The sequence below is a fragment of the Staurois parvus genome, unplaced genomic scaffold (genome assembly GCF_062004578.1).
Source record: "Staurois parvus isolate SC_StPar_1 unplaced genomic scaffold, SC_StPar_1.0 ptg000108l, whole genome shotgun sequence".
In the NCBI taxonomy this organism is placed as follows: domain Eukaryota; kingdom Metazoa; phylum Chordata; class Amphibia; order Anura; family Ranidae; genus Staurois; species Staurois parvus.
This window is the reverse complement of record NW_028317904.1, coordinates 992,880-1,009,741: the sequence shown is the minus strand read 5'-3', so window position 1 is coordinate 1,009,741 and position 16,862 is coordinate 992,880. Positions and strand designations below refer to the sequence as shown.

The 16,862-nt window shown below is 43.4% G+C and overlaps 1 protein-coding gene across 2 annotated transcripts in view; it reads left to right on the top strand.

Moving 5' to 3' along the window:
* Positions 1-16,862, top strand: part of MED25 (mediator complex subunit 25) — a 113,915-nt gene that overhangs the window by 52,627 nt on the left and 44,426 nt on the right. For both annotated transcript variants that reach the window (XM_089671590.1, XM_089671591.1), the window contains 3 exons: positions 5,510-5,742; positions 10,037-10,174; positions 14,574-14,659. In XM_089671590.1, coding sequence (XP_089527716.1) covers positions 5,510-5,742; positions 10,037-10,174; positions 14,574-14,659 — 457 coding nt within the window. The remainder of the gene's footprint in view (positions 1-5,509; positions 5,743-10,036; positions 10,175-14,573; positions 14,660-16,862) is intronic.

The following is a 16,862-nucleotide window of genomic DNA, read 5'->3' as shown; positions in this document are numbered from 1 at the left end:
CAATATTTTGTGTGGCCACCATTATTTTCCAGCACTGCCTTAACCCTCTTGGGCATAGAGTTCACCAGAGCTTCACAGGTTGCCACTGGAATCCTCTTCCACTCCTCCATGATGATATTACGGAGCTGGTGGATATTAGAAACCCTGTGTTCCTACACCTTCTGTTAGAGGATGCCCCACAGATGCTCAATAGGGTTTAGGTCTGGAGACATGCTTGGCCAGTCCATCACCTTAACTCTCAGTTTCTTTAGTAAGGCAGTGGTCATCTTGGAGGTGTGTTTGGGGTCATTATCATGTTGGAATACTGCCCTGCGACCCAGTGTCCGAAGGGAGGGGATCATGCTCTGCTTCAGTATGTCACAGTATATGTTGGCATTCAAGGTTCTCTCCAACTGTAGCTCCCCAGTGCCGGCAGCACTCATGCAGCCCCAGACCATGAAACTCCCACCACCATGCTTGACTGTAGGCAAGACACACTTCTCTTTGTACTCCTCACCTGGTTGTCACCACACACACTTGACACCATCTGAACCAAATCAGTTTATCTTGGTCTCATCAGACCACAGTTCAAGGTTCCAGTAATCCATGACCTTAGTCTGCTTGTCTTCAGAAAACTGTTTGCGGGCTTTCTTGTGCATCTTTAGAAGAGGCTTCCTTCTGGGACAACAGCCACGCAGACCATTTTGATGCAGTGTGCTGCATATGGTCTGAGCACTGACAGCCTGACCACCCACCTCTTCAACCTCTGGAGCAATGCTGTCAGCACCACGGTGAAGCCTGTTCTGAGTGGAACCTGTTAAACCACTGTATGGTCTTGCCCACCGTGCTGCAGCTCAGTTTCAGGGTCTTGGCAATCTTCTTATAGCCCAGGCCATCTTTATGTAGAGCAACATTTCTTTTTTTCAGATCCTCAGAGTGTTCTTTGCCATGAGGTGCCATGTTGAACTTCCAGTGAGCAGTATGAGAGAGTGAGAGCTATACCACCAAATTTAACACACCTTCTCCCCATTCCAACCTGAGACCTTGTAACACTAACGAGTCACATGACGACACCGGGGAGGGAAAATGACTAATTGGGCCCAGTTTGGACAGTTTCATTAAGGAGTGTATTCATTTTGTTGCCAGCGGTTTAGACATTAATGGCTGTGTGTTGAGTTATTTTGAGGGGACAGCAAATGTACGCTGTTATACAAGCTGTACACTCACTACTTTACATTGTTGCAAAGTGTAATTTTCTTCAGTGTTGTCACATGAAAAGTTACAATAAAATATTTACACAAATGTGAGGGGTGTACTCACTTCTGTGAGATAGAGTGTGTGTGTGTGTGTGTTCCACCTTCCAACACTGTGCATACAATGATTGGGTACCGCAAAATCTTTGCTGAGTGGAAAGAGAGTTAGCAAAGAAGTGGGCTATTCCTGGAGTTGATCTTACCATAAATAAACATCCCACTGTGCCTACTGAAGATGTTCCTGCTTTTAAAGATTCTGCAGATAGCAAGTTCAAAATGCTCCTAAAGACACTCTTTAATCTTTCAGGACCTGTCCTGAAATCAGCTTTTGCTGCAGTTTCAGTATATCAAACTGCAGCTACCTAAACTAGGACAAGGAAAAACCAACATGACCCTGTATTTCAGTATATTCTGTTACAGAGCAATTGGCACCATCTGCTCTGTTTTTCTGTGTGCATGCCCCAGAACATTTCCTGAGGCAAATTGCCAGAATGGCTCCAATCTCCATTTACATGCGCAGAGCTTTAGGCTTGGACAGCTGAAGCTGCCTGCAAAAAGTGCCTCACATTTCCCCAAACCTATCAAAGGTCACTAGAGAGAGGTTTTACTTCTAAAAAGGAAGATTCCAAAAATCACTGCTTCAGCCCCTAGCTCCTCAAAATGCCGAACACCTGTTCACTCTACTTAGGCTTAAACTGTGGCTCAAAAGCCTAAATTTAGCCCCTCCTTTCTGCACAAGGTTTAAAAGAAAAAAAAAAACTACTAGATGCTTAGAATGCAGGTTAAGCTAATTTGTGCACAGTGCAGATACCTCTTTGCAGGTGCAAGAGAGTCTTTGGTCTTATGGCAGCCACCTTCAAGGTCATCCCTTTCGCTTTTTTCCTTAGAAGGGCTGTGCAGATAGGCATTCTGTCCTGGTGAAACAAGTTACCCTTTTTTTCCTGGAAATGAAACCACTCCTATGACCACAGAAAAGGGCTTCTTTTTTGTGGTGGTGCATTTTCCTGGGTATCTCCTTCTTCCAAGTGAAATGTCCTTATCAAAGACATAAGCCTCTCTGGTTGGAATGGTGTAGGTCCCTGACAAAGGCCAGTTTCTCCATTAATCTGTTGGAACTGTGTGCATTATGGCTGTCCCTGATTCATTTGTCCTTTTGGAATGCCATTCAGTACAAGGAGGTCAAACTTATTCTCAGGTGGGCATAACAGTGAAGTCTTTCACATTCTTGGCACACAGAACTGGAGTTTATTCAATTTTGGAGTGGTGGTAAATGCAGGACTTGGATCTGATGGGCATTCCATTTCAACCGAAAACTGGACAGGTTTGTTGCAAGATCCAAGGATCCACCGGAAGATGCTGTGGGATCAATACACTCTGATTTATGTTTTTCTTCCTGTCATCCTTGCTGCTCCAGACTGGCTCTGGTGGTCTGGTATTCATATCTGATTTATCTAGTTGAAAAGGCCCCTTTGCAATTGTATGATAGGCCTAATCTACAATCCCAGGGTCCATTCCTGCATCCTATCTTTTAGTCAATGGATCTAACAGCATGGCTGCTGAAGCTCACGTGCTGAGACAGAGGCAGTCATTCCCACCATACAGGGTTTGCAAATCAACGTTTAGTTGGGTTTACCACTATACAGTGCATCCAGAAAGTATTCACAACGCTTAACATTTGCCACATTTTGTTATGTTACAGCCTTATTCCAAAATGGATTCAATTAATTTTTTTCCTCAATATTCTACAAACCATACCCCATAATGACAATGAAAGAAGTTTAGTTTTGAAATCTTTGCAATTTATTAAGAATAAAAAAAAACGAAAAAAAAAACCACATGTACATAAGTATTCACAGCCGTTTGCCAGGACACTCAAAATTGAGCTCTGGTGCATCCTGTTCCCACTGATCATCCTTGAGATGTTTCCACAACTTGAGTGGAGTCCACCTGTGGGAAATTTAGTTGATTGGACATGATTAGTAAAGGCATAAACCTGTCTATATAAGGTCCTACAGTTAACAATGCATATGGGAGCACAAACCAAGCCATGAAGTCCAAGGAATTGTCCGTAGACCTCTGAGACAGGATTGTATCAAAGCACAGATCTGGGGAAGGGTACAGAAAACTTTCTGCAGCATTGAAGGTCCCAATGAGCACAGTGGCCTCCATTATCCGTAAATGGAAGAAGTTTGGAACAACCAGGAATCTTCCTAGAGTGGGCCGCCTGGCCAAAATGAGCAATCGAGGGAGAAGGGCCTTAGCCAGGGAGGTAACCAAGCACCCGATGGTTACTCTGAAAGAACTCCAGCTTTTCTCTGTGGAGAGAGGGGAACCTTCCAGAAGAACAACCATCTCTGCAGCGCTCCACCAATCAGCCCTGTATATCAGAGTGGCCAGATGGAGAGCCGCTCCTCAGTAAAAGGCAAATGGGAGCCCGTCTGCAGTTTGCCAAAAGGCACCTTAGGGACTTTCAGACCATAAAAAACAAAACTCTGTGGTCTGATGAATCAAAGATTGAACTCTTTGGCCTGAATGCCAAGCATCATGTCTGGAGGAAACCAGGCACTGCTCACCACCTGGCCAATACCATCCCCACAGTGAAGCATGGTGGTGGCAGCATCATGCTATTGGGATGTTTTTTAGCGGCAGGAACTGGGACACTGGTTAAGATTGCAGAAAAGATGAATGCAGCAATGTACAGAGACATCCTTGATGAAAACCTGTTCTAGAGCACTCTGGATCTTAGACCGGGGCAACGGTTCATCTTTCAACAGGATAACGACCCTAAGCACACAGCCCACATAACAAGGGAGTGGCTGCGGGCCAACTCTGAATGTCCTGGAATGGCCCAGACTTGAACCCAATTGAACATCTCTGGAGAGATCTGAAAATGGCTGTGCACAAAGCACAACAAAGTTTTGAGCAAAGGCTGTGAATACTTATTTACATGTTTTGTTTTTTTTTTTTCGTTTTTTAATTTTAATAAATTGCAGAGATTTCAAAACTAGCTTCTTTGACGTTGTCATTATGGGGTATTGTTTGTAGAATGTTGAGGAAAAAATTAATTTAATCCATTTTGGAATAAGGCTGTAACATAGAATGTGGCAAAAGTTAAGCGCTGTGAATACTTTCTGGATGTGCTGTAGCAGAAAGCCGTACTTCAGGTTATGCAAATCCTTTGGTTTCCACCCTTGTTCTTTTCTGTCTGTAGGTTACTGTCCTTTTTTACAGATGGACTAGACCGCATTTGAAGTGCCCAAGGAACTTCCTTAATTTGCCGGGATTTCCTTCCATTTCCTGTTTGGCTGTGGGACAGGAAGTGAAGAGAAATCTCCACAATGGGACACAGGAGGCAAATAAGAAAAACCTGACTGGTTATAACCCTCCCATATCTATCCAAAATGGGGGGGGGGGAAAGGTTTGCCTATAGTCCTACTTTATTGAATGAAGGAGAAACTTGGATTTTTATACTCACTCTAAATCCCATTTTGGAAATGTTTTTGAGTAACACAGTTCCTTCTTCACTGTGTTTTTTTTTTTTTTTTGTTTTTTTTTTTCATTTGCTTGTTTCATTTTTTAATTTTTGGAACACTTTCACCTTCCACTGTTATTTCTGTTTTGTTACTGCTTGCTACGAATAAGCTATACAGGTACTGGGGTATAGCAATCAGAGAAAATTGGCCCCTTGTTTTATTTTCACTTAGTGTACGGTCCTGCTGCAGGTTGTAATATACCTACATGCATATAACTCTAAGATACCGTGTCTCTTAGTGGACATCAGAGAATAGGATTTTAAGCGGATATGATAGGGTAGGAGATAGGATATCTCAACTGCTATGTTTTATTAGATGTAAGGTCTCCTTACATTTTGCAAGCATCCTGTAGGTTTGCATCAAGCTTTGTTTTGGTAACAGAAGCACATTTTATAAACCAGTGAAGGTGACATTCATCAGAACATTTGCTGTGGGTGAAAGTCACTGTGATTTAAGACACATGCACCAGAAGATTAACTTTTCATAAAGTTTGCTGAAAGTCACATTCACTGCTTTAAAAAATAGTGTTGGTAGCTTAGTGACGTCAAGGAGACATTTCTAACCAGCCAGTTAAATTAATTGACTCTTTCCCTATAGACTTTGCATTTTATAACTGATGACTTTACATTGTAAATTTAACATGTTAATGGAACAGATTCTTTTCATATCTACATTTATGATTTTAGCCACAGTATTTTTGTTTTGCATTTATGTGGCAGTATTTTCTTTATCTTGATCTTCTAGTTCCTGGCCTAGGTGGTATGCAGCCTACTCCAGCTGTTGGACCACCATTTAACCAGCCACCTGCTTCGGCTATGGCCCAAGGACAAGCTTCCAAGATGGTTGTCTCTACCGCATCTTTAATAACGCCATCTTCTCAACCCAGTCTAGTCTCTACAGTAACTACAGGGCCTGGACCAGCACAAGGGCCGTTGTCGCAACAGCCAGCTCAGCAGCAGCCAGTCCCACCACAGATGGTATTGCAAACATTGCTTATGCTACCTGTATTTTAATTGTGTTTTCTTTAGGACGCATGTTATCGTTTGGGAAATATTTATTCTACGTTCAGGGGAGTCCTTGTGACAAGTTTCCTGTTGAATTTTTTTAAAGAGTCTAACTCTTCAGAGCCTAAATATTTTGAAATGATATACTGTATTTTCCGGCGTATAAGACGACTTTTTACCCCTTGAAAATCTTCTCAAAAGTCGGGGGTCGTCTTATACGCCGGTAACGGCATGCTGACACTTTTTAGGGGGGCGGCGCGGTGCCGCCGCCCCCCCCCCCCCTTCCAACAGAAGGAACACTAAGTACAGGGGTGGGCAGGGGCTGCTGTCTCTTACCTGGCTCCGGTCCCACGACGATCCGGTCCAGGAAGCGCGGCTGCTCCTTCCTTCGGTTCGTCCACTGGATGTTCGCGCGGCTGCTCGGCTCCGCCTTCTCACCGGTGATTGGCCGCCAGAACTGTAGCTCAGGATAGGCACACAGGCAGCCAATCACCGGCGAGGAGGCGGAGCTGAGCGGCCCCGCGAAAATCGAGTGGAGATGCAGGTAAGTGTGCTGCTGCAACCACATATGCTGGCTGCAGCAGCACCGTACTGGAACAGGGGTCAGCAAGTGTCAGTGGGAGGAATAGTGCCCCATCGTTGGTGTCACTGATACCAATGATGGGGCATTATAACTCCCACTGACACCAACGATGGGGCACTTTTCCCCCCCCCCACTGACACCAACGATGGGGCACTATTCCTCCCCCCCCCCCCCCACTGACACCAACGATTGGGCACTATTCCTCCCCCCCCCCCCCCCACTGACACCAATGATGGGGCACTATTCCACCCCCCCCCCCCTGACACCAATGATGGGGCACTATTCCACCCCCCACTGACACCAATGATGGGATACTATTCCTCCCACTGACACCAATGATGGGATACTATTCCTCCCACTGACACCAAAGATGGGGCACTATTCCACTGACACCAATGATGGGGTGCTATTCCCCCCAATGATACTAATGATGGGGCACTATTCCTGCCACTGATACTAATGATGGGGCACTATTCCTCCCACTAATACCAATGATGGGGCACTATTCCTCCCACTGACACCAATGATGGGGCAGTATTCCTCCCACTGACATCAATGATGGGGCACTATTCCTCCCACTGACACCAATGGGGCACGATTCCTCCCACTGACACAAATGATGGGGCACGATTCTTCCCACTGGTGTGCACTGGAAGAGGGGTAGTCTTATACGGCGAGTATAGCCCAAACACTACATTTTAAACAGGAAAAGTAGGGGGTCGTCTTATACGCCCAGTCGTCTTATACGCCGGAAAATACGGTAGGTATAAATGAGTGATTTCTTGGGTAAGGTTTACACTTTCCATGTGTGCAACATTTTCAAGCCCTCAGTATATTATGTCTGAGAAAACAACTAGACTTCTATAATAGATTGGAAGCTTTATTATGAGCCATGAGTTTGGCAGATTTTGTAATCTGAACTCAACTAATTTCCTTTCCGTTTTCTCAGCTGGCTAGATCTAATGTTTGAAAAAGCTTATGGTAAATTGTGGATTTCTGTCTCTCCTATTGTCAAAGTTCCTGGAAGACACACACAAACACAGTAGGGCCCAGTTGGGTGTAAAGGACATCAGCTGGCATACCCAGGGGAAATTTACATAAACCTTGGCAGAATGTACTTACTACCTGTAGACATAGTGTACATTGTGCGATTTGAACCCAGGACACCAGTATGGTTAGGCTAGCAGCAGGGCTCATCCGTCAGGTGGAAGCATTTGGGCGACAGCCAACTATGGTGCCAGCCACCCCCCCCGCCATGTCTTCGGGGCTCTGCTTGCCCGTCTGTGGGAATGGGACTAGTTCAGTGGATGCTGGTAGGAGAGGGAGGAGAGCGGACACATCTAACCCCGAAGTGATGTGACGTCACTTCCAGGTCTCCATTGACAGATTCCCTGCCATTGAGGCCAGGAAAGAATGTAATGCAGTGCGATGAACAGTGCATTACATCCAATTTAGTACAGGGGAGACATGCAGAGTCTTTTAGACCCTGGATGTCTCAAAGAGAACCTGTCAGCAAAAATCTTCACATAGGGGACTTTTTGATGAAAAAAAAAAGTTAAATAAAATCTTTTTTTTTTAAAAATTAAAGTTACACTCAATCATATAACCCACCCCAAAATTTTTCGAGGCCCCCACATATGTACGCATGCACGCACGCATAAACTTAAAAGCTTGCGCTGGGCTGCCTACACATGAAAACGACGATTGCGATACACATCACCTTGCACACCAAAATGAGAGCAATAATTCTAGCACCAGATCTCATCCGTAACACTAAACTGATGGCCTATAAGGGGCTTTAAAAGCGTCACCTATAGAAAATATAGGGTACTAAAGTTTGTTGCCATTTCATTAGCGCACACAAATTTAGGGTTTGACATGTCAGATGTCTCTATTTACTTGCTGCAAACTTGTCTTTTTATATTTTACAAAAAAATTGGAAAATGTATTGCTTTTTGCGCCCTAAAATCAACTTGTTCAACTCAAGTGTGTTTTTTTTCTGAAATTTCTCATTTCCTAGACCTTTGTGATAATATTGTGCAACATAAAAAATTTGGAACTACTGCTATTTTATTCTCTAGGGTCTCTGATTTCAGAAAATATATAATGTTTGGGAATTTTGTGTAATCTTCAGGCCTTAAATGATTTTTTAAACGTGTGCAAAAAAAGCAAAAAACAGCTCTGGCAGCAAAAGGGATAACGTATTAGCCCGACACTCCCCTTTCCTGACAAGCACCCAGGCAGTGCTCATTACACTGCAAGGTCTGTCTCCTCCCTGCTAGTCCCCGGTTGCAGAGCTTGAGACAGGCAGGGAGGGGAGGAGGAGATCAACAGCGCAATGTTAAAAATATTAAATGTTTGTCGACATAAAGCCCCTTTTTTGTTTTTAAAAGCCCCAGACATTACTTAACCCCTTTTACGTTGGCAGCACACAAATGTGCGGCCTCCAGACGTCTAGGCCTGGACGCCAGGCGGCCGCACATTTACGTTCATGCAAGAAAACATATGTGCTGAGAGCATGCTCCCAGCACACATGTCCGGTACTCACGGAAAGGTCCCGGTCTGCTCTTTCGATCGGGACCTTTCCCGATCATGTGACCGCCGTGACGACGCCGTGGATCCCTAAACCACGCCCCACCCACCCTGCCTCCCGGCGTCTGAAACTCTTAAAGGGCTGGGAGGCGCCAGCGGGAAGGGGTTAAAGCACCTCCAAATTTAAATACGGTTTTGGTTAAAAGAAAAAAAAAAATAAAACATTTTATCAGGACAAGTAGATTGTCTTGAGGGACAAGTAGATTGGGACCCCGATTTAGTCTTTGGAAAAGTAGCTTTTTCAAAAATGTCCACACCCCTGAAAATGAAAGGAGCACCAGACAAAAAGATAAGTCCAAATTAATTTATTGATATTGTGTTAAAAGACAGCCAACTTGTTTCAGGGGTCAAAGGAACTCCCCTCTTCATCAGGGCTTCAGCTAAAAATGAGAACCTTGAGTGGACTCAAACTAAAGGCTTCCCTGTTTGAATCTGTGCAGGAAAGCTGATTGCTGGATTAGGATTGCTGGCCAGCAGTTGTCTGCATCAGCAGTCAAATTAAGAAGAAATGTGTTGGTCGTCTTTTAACGCAATATCAATAAATGAATTTGGACTCTTATCTTTTGGTCGGGTGCTCCTTCCATATATGCATGTTTTTTTCTGTTAAATAAATTACACTGTCTTAACTTGATTACAGGTGATGGGTTACAAAAATAGCATTTTGTTCTCTGCATCATTCCAGGAAGTCCACTCCTTATTATGGTGTCATGTCATATCACACTGTAGACCGCTATGTTTGTCAGTGATGATATGACATGACCCTGCATGAGTCTTCCAGGAAATCAGTATAGTTGAGCTGCTTATATGCAGCTTTGATCAATGACTTATTGACTGCATTGTACCTTCCAAATTTGACAAGAACCCTAAAGACAGAATATATGCTTGAACTGAGTGGTAACCTAATTGCCGCTAATTTTATTTCTCTATAGTCCGACTCTGAATTCTATTTTTGGTTGTAGTGCAGTCTAAACTAGTAATTTATGAAAATTTATATATATAAAATTAAATATTTACTTTTCATTACAAGACAGGTTTACTTGAATCATGATAAAAATTGTAGTTGACCTTTAAATCTCTATGTGCTTCTTTCAGCCTGGTACAGGAGGACCCGGTGGCGTACCAGCACAACAGCCTGCTGCACCGCAGATTGGAGCTCCACAGCTGCCTGCCACACAACAATCTGTTGCAAACAAAATGCTTGCATGGAGTGGTGTTCTGGAGTGGCAAGAGGTGAGTCTTGTTAGAAAAAAAAAAAGCCTTCTTTAAAATGTTGGCAAAACATTTGTGAATTTCTCATCGTAACGTACAGAATAGGACACAGACTGAATATTCATAGACTCTGGGTTATAGACTAGTACCTTCAATTGATTGGGCACTTTTAAGTTTTGGGCACCAGTTAAAAAGAAAAGGTTATTAAGAAATTGGAGAAAGTTCAAAGAGCGACCAAACTAATAAGAGCACTATTGCAACCAACTTCTGCCAAGATCCCTTTTTAAAATACTCCACTTCCTACCACCCTTTTACCGCGAGGACTTTACTACAAAACGGTTGACATCCTGGTTGCTTCATACTCCACAGACAGGCTTACCCTGTTTCTGTACACTGTGTGAGTAGCCCACAGGGCAGTACACTCAGCGATAGCAGTGGTAAAAACCAGGCACAAGGGAACCACAGTGAAAGCTCAAGTAAACATTCACTCTACCGAAGGTCTGCAAAACGCCTAAACTTCTGAGAGTGATGATTCTTCTCTAGTATGGAAGCAGGATCTTATTTTAACACCAATCTTTGCATACAAATTCAGCTCTGTCCCAGGCATGCCAAAAGCATCCTACCTGACCAAGGCAGATTTTCTGCAACTATGTCAGACTTCCTCGGACAACTATCGGCCTTAAAACATCCATTACTGTCCAGACCACAAAAGCTCAAAACTCCTTCTCCACCCCTGTTGTTTGCCAGAATTGGAAAGTGAAATGCCTCCCCTAGAGGACACAGACATTTACGGGAATGAAGAGAACCCAGATACATTGTTAGAGGAGGCTCTGATATATTGACCCCCAGCCTCTCAAATACCTGATGTTATTGCACAATATGTTTGCAAATGTAGATATGCTCATATGCTCACTTCTGCTGTGTGCAAAAGGTTAACCCCTAAAAGTTTTTCACCCCTCCAAGAATTATTGCCAAACTCTATGTAGTGGAAAGAGTTCACTAAAACGTGGTCTCCTCCAATAGTAGACCCTGTCATCTTAATCAGATTTGGCACACCTTTTAAAGGCTTTCTTTAAACTCATAGTCCCCGGCTGCAGCTGGCTATTACTGTTTACCAGACCACAGCTAATTTGACTAGAGCAATAAACCACCAACAGGATCTTGTCTTCTAGGACTGACCCTTTGCAAAAGGGTTTCAAAAAGAAGTGTGTCCCACCACTCTCCTCAGACTTAATCAATCCTCCCTTTTGGCTCAAGACTTGTAACACAAAACCTACTAAGTCCAAGCCAAAACCCTCTAAACAATGAAGGGGCACCCTCATTCTTAAGAGTTGGGGGGACATCTGCCACAGTTTGTGTTTCTCTATATCACACATCCCAAGCCTCTGGGTTCAATTGGTGGTTTCAAAGGGGTGCAAAATAGAGTTCAAAACTCTACCTCCTCATCGTTTTCTTCTCTTAAACCAACTAAAATCTTCTCAAGGACAGTCGGGTCTGCAGACCACTCTGAGCCGTCTTTTTTTTTTTTTTTTTTTTTTCAGGGAGTGGTCATTCTGACCCTACTGGAGGACAGGTTCAATGGACTCTATTCAAATTTGTTTACGTTACCAAAACCCAACACAGGTATTTGTCCTATCCTGGGCCTAAAATCTCTAAACAAGTACCTTCACATTCCTAAGTTTCGCATTAAATCTGTGAGGTTGTGTATTGCCTCTCTGAGTCAAATTGAATACTTAGCATCAATAGACCTCCAAGATGCTTATCTACATACAGTATTTCCAGTTACCTGCCTCATAAGCACTTCCTTCACTTTGCAGCAGGGAAAAATTTTTTAAATTTCTCGCACAGCCGTTTTGCATATCCTCTGCACTCAGAGTATTTACAAGGGTACATGCACCTTCTCTGGCCTTTTTAAGAACTCAGGGTGTTCAGATAACAGGGGGCTTTTTACTGAAGGTCTCTCTTCCCCTTCAACTGTCTGTAAACATTAAAAGGATTATTCACATGCTTCAGGTCTTTGGGAGGGTAATCAGCTTTCAAAAGTCTGCTCTTAAACCTTCCCTCTGCCTAGAATACATCTAGAAAACTAAATCCTCTCTAAAATCTCATGCTTAGATCTTAAGATCAAAAGACTTACCTCTGTGAGATTCTTTGAGAGTCTGGGCCCTCATGGTATCTTCATTCGAGGACATCTTCTTTGCCCAATTCTGTTCAAGGCCTCTCTAATGTGAAATCTTGTGGCGGCGAACAAGCACACGCCATCTCTCACCCTCTGTTTCCCTTCAGCCAAGCAAGGAACTTCCTAGTCTGGTGATTTTCCAATCCAGCCTTGACCATGGGAATGTTATCACCCATGAAGGGTGATAACAAAAGAATCCAACCTGTCAGGCTAGGAGGAGTTCAGGGATCATGATCACCCAAAGAAGCCAAGCTCCCCATCAACATCCTGGAGATCAGTGTGATAAAACTAGCTCTAAAGCTGGCCATACATGGATTGAAATTTGACTGGCTCAGCAAGGACTGGAAGAATTTTAATCCATGTATGGGCACCCTGGTTGTACAGAAGGCAATCTACCAATCAACTTCTGTGCAAACAGCCTATCGGATAAATTCTGCTTGACTACCTTCCCCACTGTCAGAACACAATAACTTGGTGGTAGCTATGTGGAAATATGTGGATGGGGGAATCGGAGCAGTTTTTTTTTTTTTTTTTGTTCAGCCCACTGGTTGACAAAATAGAAAAAACAGACCCACCTATGACTAGCTTGAATTTCCGGATCCCCTTTCTTTAAGGTTACCTAATCAGGGTACAATCGCTCAGTGCCACCGCTGTAGCTTGTATCAACCACCAAGGGGGTACCAGGAATCAGGCAGTCTTAATGGAAGTAAGTTTTTGATCATCTCATGGGCGGAGTAGCACTCTCCAATCCTCTCTGCTGTTCATACCCAATGAGTGGACAATTTGAAGGCAGATTGCCTCATCTGCCAAAACCTTGGATTAAAGGCAAATGGGCCCTTAATCCTCACATATTAAATTTTCTATATCAGAAATAGGGAACTCCAGATGTGAGCATTCTGGTCTCTAGGTTCCACAACAAATTACCCCTGTTTGTAGCCCGGACCAAATATCCACTGTCACTGGCATTGATTGCTCCGGTAATTCTCTGGATCCCATTTTTGTTCATGTATGCCTGCAGTGGAAATTCTGCCTTGACTGCTCTGCAAAATGAAGTAAGAGAGGAGACCGGTGATTCTCATTGCACTAAACTAGCCCAGAAGAACCCGGACCTATAGACCTACTCAAACATCTAGGAGACAATTCCTGGTCTCTTCCAAACAGGCCAGATCTTTTGGGTCCCTTTTTCCATCTTGCATCTTAGTCACTGGCTTTATGAACATGGCTGTCAAAGCCCTAGTCTTAAGGGACAGAGGTGTCTCTGACGTTTTCATTCCCACATTACTCAAAAGCCACTTCCAGAAAAATGTACTATCGTACCTGGAAATCCTTCTTTGCCTGTTGTGAACATAGGCGCTTTTCTATGCAATACTATATTCCTAAAAACATCGCAGCACCCGGCTGCAGTACTCCTCTGAAGAGCCCTCACCCTTGATGCAAGCAATGGGAGGGGTTGAACAAATATGCAAATGATTTGATAGGTAGAGTAGGTGTTCCTAGGCAGGCTGCACTTACATTTCATACTTGCAGCTCCCCCAAAGAGTGATACACAGTTGGATTACTTTTCAGTAGGCGTTTGAAAGGCAGTAAGGAGGCATTATATTGCCTCCTCACTGCCTGATTTAACCCTGTAACAGCGCACTACCACACTGCAATTGTGTGCTGGTCTTCAGTTTACACCATCTCCAATTTCTACCAGGTGGATGTCCAAGCTTCTCTGGATGCAGTTTTCAGCTGCAAGGTTCTTGCAACAGCATTTTAATTGGGTCGGTTGACACTTGTCATTGATGGGCCTTTTTTGCTGAGTTCTGGTTACCTTGTTGTTGTCCACCCTTCTCATTCATTGCTTAGGCACATTCCAGGGTCTGTGAATTTTCAGCCTATGTCCTATACTGTAGGATTAGGATGAGAAGAATTTTGACTTACCTTAAATTCCATATCTTAGAGTACAGTACATGGCACAGGACACCCTTTCTTTCGTTCCTCTGTTAATAACCATTGCTTGATAAAAAACTGAGGGCTCATGGTGTGGGGTAGGGTTATAGGGCATAACCCAGGGTAGGCATATCCTGCAAAGCTTTGCAAGTGCCTAATCACCTGGAGGTACCAGCCTGTAACCCAGGGACTTTGAATAGCCAGCCTGTGTCCTTTACTGTACTACGAGATATGGAATTGACAGGCAAGTCAAAATTCCTATTTTGTAAAGCTCCTTGTTTTACTTTTTCTATTTCTGTTCTCATTTAGAAACCTAAGCCAGCCTCTGTAGACACTAATGCCAAGCTGACACGCTCCCTGCCTTGCCAAGTGTATGTCAACCCTGGAGAAAACCTGTAAGTAATGTGATTGTACTAACCTTTTTCTACATTAATAATACAGTGTTTCCCTCCAGCAAGCTGATATCTAGTTTGAGGGAGTTTTTGTTTGAGCATATTGAAATTCCCTCATTATTTGAGACTCCTCCATGAAGTAAGATAGAGAGTTGCTACCTCCTGCAAGTCCAGTGTTTTCTTGGCAGAGAGAGCTACAATTTGCTTAAAGCACCAGCAGTTGGTGAAAAGTACCGTTGACATTCAAATATAAAATAAAAGGTTTCTTTCTCGTCCATTGAGGGACAGAGGAAGTCTTTAACTTTCAGGTTACACTGCTGCCTATAGGAGGATTGGATACTGGCAAATAAAAATGTAGGCCAGCCCAGGATAATGCCTCCCATACCAGCATGTCTCAGTTTTTTGCTAGGGTCCTAGGAGGATAGAATCTTTTTTTTTTTTTTTTTCTAGCTCTAACCTATTTTTTGCTAGCACTTTTTGATTATTTTCCTCCTATAAGTAATATTCTCTACATTGCTGCTAGAGCTTGTTTCTCTGATTGCAGCTCCTCAGCCTAACTTTTTGGGTACAGCACCTGGATCCTGCTGGACTGGATGTTGGGAAAACTGTCTCCGCTCTTGCCCTGTTTCCAAAGACCCATATAGTAAGTAGGGCAGTCAGAATGATGAACCAGTAGCAACCTAGTTTACGTAGGTTACTGGGTGCCTTTAAATATTCTGTTCTCATCATTTTCTACTGCAAAAGGGGTTAACGGAGGTCTCCAGGTATTCAGAAACTTTTTAAAATGTGCAGGCATACTGTGAGTTAAGTCCAATGAAGTGCATGCCACCCTCTGGACTTCTCTTTATTGCTTACATCTGATAATTGTTTTGCACTCCTGGAGGATACATGTGGAGGCTATGAGAGGATAGTAGCAGCTATTTCTGCTCCTCCCCTCTGCTGCCCATTCACAGAAGCTTTTGTATCTTGTGAATGAGTTCACATAATACAAAGGTTTCTGTGATTGATTGATTGGGGGGGTGGGCATAGTAGCTGAATAGACTGTAATGTTGGAGACCTGACCATCCAGCATAGCTCCAGAAGCTATATTTATGGAGCACAATAAACATGTCAGATGTAAATTAAAAGCATAAGTCCTATGAGGTGACATGCACCTCGTTGGACTTTAACTCATAGTACGCCTGCACTTTTTACAAACTAGCTGAATTCCTGGAGTTCAACATTAACAGTGAGGGATTGAGCAGTGATGTCAGTCCTTTTCACCATACATCTTTGAGGAAGGTCCTAGTGTCTATCCCATCATTACTGGTCTGTGTTTGTTTCAGTGGATCCTCTGTCCTTTGTGAGTTTTTTACTACATTCTTCACTCATAAATATTTTGATATTTGTGTGAAAATTGGGGAATGTTGCGGTCAGGATTTTCTACTTTCTCACCTTTATTTAACTTCGTTAATTTGCCAAGCGTGGGTTAAGCACAATATTGGATCACAGAGTTTTACTGCAGTCTTGCAAGACTTTATCACCCAAATCACCCAGTTATTTGCTGACTCTGACTGCAGAGTCTGGAAGCTCTCTCCACGTCTGGCCCGCAGATTCTATGTCTGAATTAACAGCAGCTTCAGCCATAGGATGCCTTCTAAATCTAAGTTGCTACAAGCCTGCCTTATAATAGTTACAATCTACTATTATTAGAGGATCAGCCTATTGCTTCTATGAGTGCTGTTTCCAGTCTTGGGTTCCTTTAAAGCTGCTAAGGCCATAAAGACTTTCCATTTCCCACATGCTTTTCCAACTCTTTTTGTGCATAGATTGGAAACACCCTGATAAGCTGGTTGTTACCCACAGCTTTGACCGTGTATCTTATTGGGGGAGGAGTTTGTGCCAAGCGGTCCGTTCTCACTGTGGATCCAGCAGTATCCCGTCTTAACATTGAGCTTACTATTCCAGTAGAGGATGTGTCTGTCTTTAAAAATCCCAACTGATAAGCAGATAGAAGACCTTTCCAGAACTATTTCCTCACTGGCAGATCTTATTCCCCTTATCCTGGCTGTGACTTTTGTCAGACTTTATCTGAAAGATCCTAATCTCCAAAAAAGATTTTAACAATCAGCGCTGCTGCAGTCAATCCCTTTTTTATTGAATGCATGAAGCAAAGGCTGTAACCTTCAGTTTCAGTTGTGATAGTTTGCTGAAAGCGCCTGTCTTC